Raw genomic sequence first — 3,097 nt, 5'->3', positions numbered from 1 at the left:
AGCCGCCTTCCCACCTGGATGTCCCTGGAAACAGCCTCTGGCTGGACAGAAACCTCCCCGGGGATGTTCGCGATCACGTACTGATCTGCATCGAGGGAGAATTCAACCAGTTAGAAAAGCAAAGGCTCCTACACATTAAAAGGACGACGGGAAAAATAAAATCACCCAGCACAGACACTCCAAAAAAATGGCAGAACTTTTATTTTTCCTCAGTACGGATATTTTTTACAGCATAAGGTTTTCTTAAAAAACTATATATATATACATACATAGTGTTGTGCATTTCAGTATATGCTCTAGGGTCTCTAAAAAAGGAGAAAGATCGATGTACGGAGAAATCCTCACGGCCCATTCCTGCAGCCCCAGCTCTTTCCTAGGGAGCTCGCCAGCCCTCGGGGTCGGGACGAGGCGCTGCCACAACCGTTCTGCGCGGCTTTGGCACCGCTCGCGCAATGGGTTCATGTCTCTGGAGCACGGACACACTGGGAATAATTCCTCCAGTCGCGAGAGACTGATGCTACACGTGAGATCAAGTCAGTCACGGGCACAGTAGTTTCAAGGTGTAAAATCGCTTTAACCGCAATTTTGCAGGATAAACAGAGCACACGTTTTATTAAAAGACATGAGTCAGCTTCACAGGCCCTCGATACCTTATCACAACAACACTTAGGGAAAAAAAATAACATCTAAGTCAGAGTCACTCAGCTGTTTCCTAATAAATTCTTGCAGCTGACACAGAGGTTTTTCTTTTCTTTTTTTTTTTTCCCCTGCAATCAGTTTTAAGAGAGTTATAAAGAGCTATCCGGGGAATGAATTAGTGTTTCAAAACCAAGTTACAAATCTATAAAACAGATTAGTACACTTCATGTAAGGCCACAAACACTGCAAACTGTCAGTGTGACTATTTAGGATCATTAAACTTAATCTTTTAATTAGCATAAGCTTCATACCCCCATTACTTATCTTCAGTTCCAGGAGCAGATGAAGACAGCTCCTTGAGCCTCGCGGGAGCCGCGGCTGTCAGGGGACGAGGCTCGGATTCTGCTGGAACCTCCCGCTAATGGGACATCCAGGTATCGCTCTCGCCTAATCCAACCCCACCTCCGTCCATCGAGCGAGCAAGAACTGAACGGTTCCGAGGTGGGAAGAAGGCACGCGCGGCCAAACCCACCCAGCAGCGCTGTGGACGCGGATCTGTTGTGCTGGGGGTTCACCCGACCTGCAGCTTCCAACGTGCTCCAGCAGAACCGACTGTCGCTCCCCGGTGGGTTTGCTTTAAAAGCCAAGTGCAACGGAGCTTTGGGATTCCGAGTCGCAGCAGAAACGGTGCGCGCGAGTCATCAGAGCTGCAGCATCGTGGTGTTAGTTTGGTTGGTCGTTTTTTTTTTTTTTTTGGGTAAATAGCTACTGAAGAGAAGTTAGAGGCACTGCTTACCTTGACAATTCGGACCATTGCTTTCAGTTCAAGTTTTAAAGTGCAAAGCTTCGTAGAGTCTTTGGGTTAAAAAAGTGTCAATCCCCATGTGGAGCCGGCAAAGGAGCCGCCCGAACGCGGGGGGGTGATTGACAACTGCGGGAGGATCGCCGACATTCACACCAAGAGCAAGATCTCTGCCGCCTCTTGGAGCTGAACCCTGGGAGCAGCTGCTGCAGATCTCCTCCCCGCCGCCCGGGCAGGTGATGCGTTGTTTGAGAAACTGGATTAGTAACAGTTGTGCTGGCAGTTGCACTCGCATCTGCAGACCTTTGTCTGGAAAAGTATATACAAAGAGACTTTGGTGTTGCATAGGCTGTGTTCAGAGAGGAAGAGGCACCGCTGAAGGTTCTGCCACGGGATATTGCCACCGAATACTGCGGATGCTCCGCACACCTTCCAACGATACACAGACACCGTAACAGCGATGAATAAATACGCTCGAGAGCATCTCGTGGTTTAGATAAAAGCAAGATACACAAATCTGCATTAGGTTTCTAAAGCTTTGGTCTAAACTGTGCTGTACATCCCCTGACCCGGTGAGGAGCCCTGGGGAGCGTCCCCGGCGTACAGCACCCGGCACAGCGTGAGTCAGTCCCTGGGGTCTAGTGGTTATGCTCTTGTCAGCTCTTAGATGCGTTTGACCTCAAAACATGAACAGATCGTCCTTCTCGCCTGCGTTGGAATCCGTTTGGTTCCAGTCTGCAGGCGAGAACGTCTCCGCGCTCTGGATGTCCTGAGCCGTCAGTCCCGTGTCCAGGACCTGCGGGTTTGTTCTCGACTGCGCCAGCCTAAGAGGGGAGAGAGCAGAAAGTCAGGACACGAATCCCCGCGGTTCACAGCCTGGATGCTCGATGCATCCGTAACGCCGAACCCCGGCTGCAGTTCCACGCTTCAAAATCCCCCAACAGAACAAAACAATTCAGCACAGGGAGGGCTGGCATGTAACATCTGCAGCTCTCTGAAGTTTTTTTGCAGCTTTGCTGCTGGTTTATCCCAACATTTCCCCTACAGACCCCCAGGGAATTGCAGCCTGGACACCCGGTGTATTAATGGTCTGGCGGAACGGTGCCACTTCCCTCCCCGGAGCTATTGCTGGCGGGTGCGTCGTGTGCTGGGTTCTCATCGCAGGGACCACAGCAGCACCCTCGCTGCAGCGACGTGGTGTGTCCGGACACGCAGCGGGCGCTCGCTGCCCACCGCACTCCCTGGCTCAAGCATTTAACTCTTTGGGTTAAGACCCAGCAGGACTCGGATGACGTTTAACAGCCGCAGGATCAGCTGTAAGAGGTTCCATCTCTGCACAACCTCGTTTCACAAAACCTGCCAAGCGTTTGTCGCTGAGTTATTAAACGCCTCCGGGAAAACGCAACACCACAGCTTCGATCTCCCAGGGCCAAAGGTGAACTCAGATATTTGGTGTTTTATCCAGGGGAGGCACGGTGTTGAATAAGCCTCCGATTAAACCAGCCACACGCATGTTCTTTAATACAGAAGAAAAACACCCAGCGATGATGATGCTGCGGCAGGAACGCTTTCGGAAGCGCCCGCCGGGGCGGATGAGCCGTCCAAACACTGAGTCACCAGCGGCCAAGGGTGATGCGACAGCTCGGCATCCAGCAA

General features: G+C 51.5%; 1 protein-coding gene across 1 annotated transcript in view; it reads right to left on the bottom strand.

Moving 5' to 3' along the window:
• Positions 1-2,120: 2,120 nt before the first annotated feature.
• Positions 2,121-3,097, bottom strand: part of LDLRAP1 (low density lipoprotein receptor adaptor protein 1) — a 12,041-nt gene continuing 11,064 nt past the window's right edge. Inside the window, exon 8 of the mRNA XM_010080150.1 lies at positions 2,121-2,265. Within this exon, the coding sequence (XP_010078452.1) occupies positions 2,121-2,265 (145 nt within the window). The remainder of the gene's footprint in view (positions 2,266-3,097) is intronic.

The sequence above is a fragment of the Pterocles gutturalis genome, unplaced genomic scaffold, assembly GCF_000699245.1.
Source record: "Pterocles gutturalis isolate BGI_N339 unplaced genomic scaffold, ASM69924v1 scaffold2204, whole genome shotgun sequence".
Classification (NCBI taxonomy): domain Eukaryota; kingdom Metazoa; phylum Chordata; class Aves; order Pterocliformes; family Pteroclidae; genus Pterocles; species Pterocles gutturalis.
The sequence above is the reverse complement of the archived record's forward strand: the minus strand, read 5'-3'. Positions and strand labels throughout refer to the sequence as shown.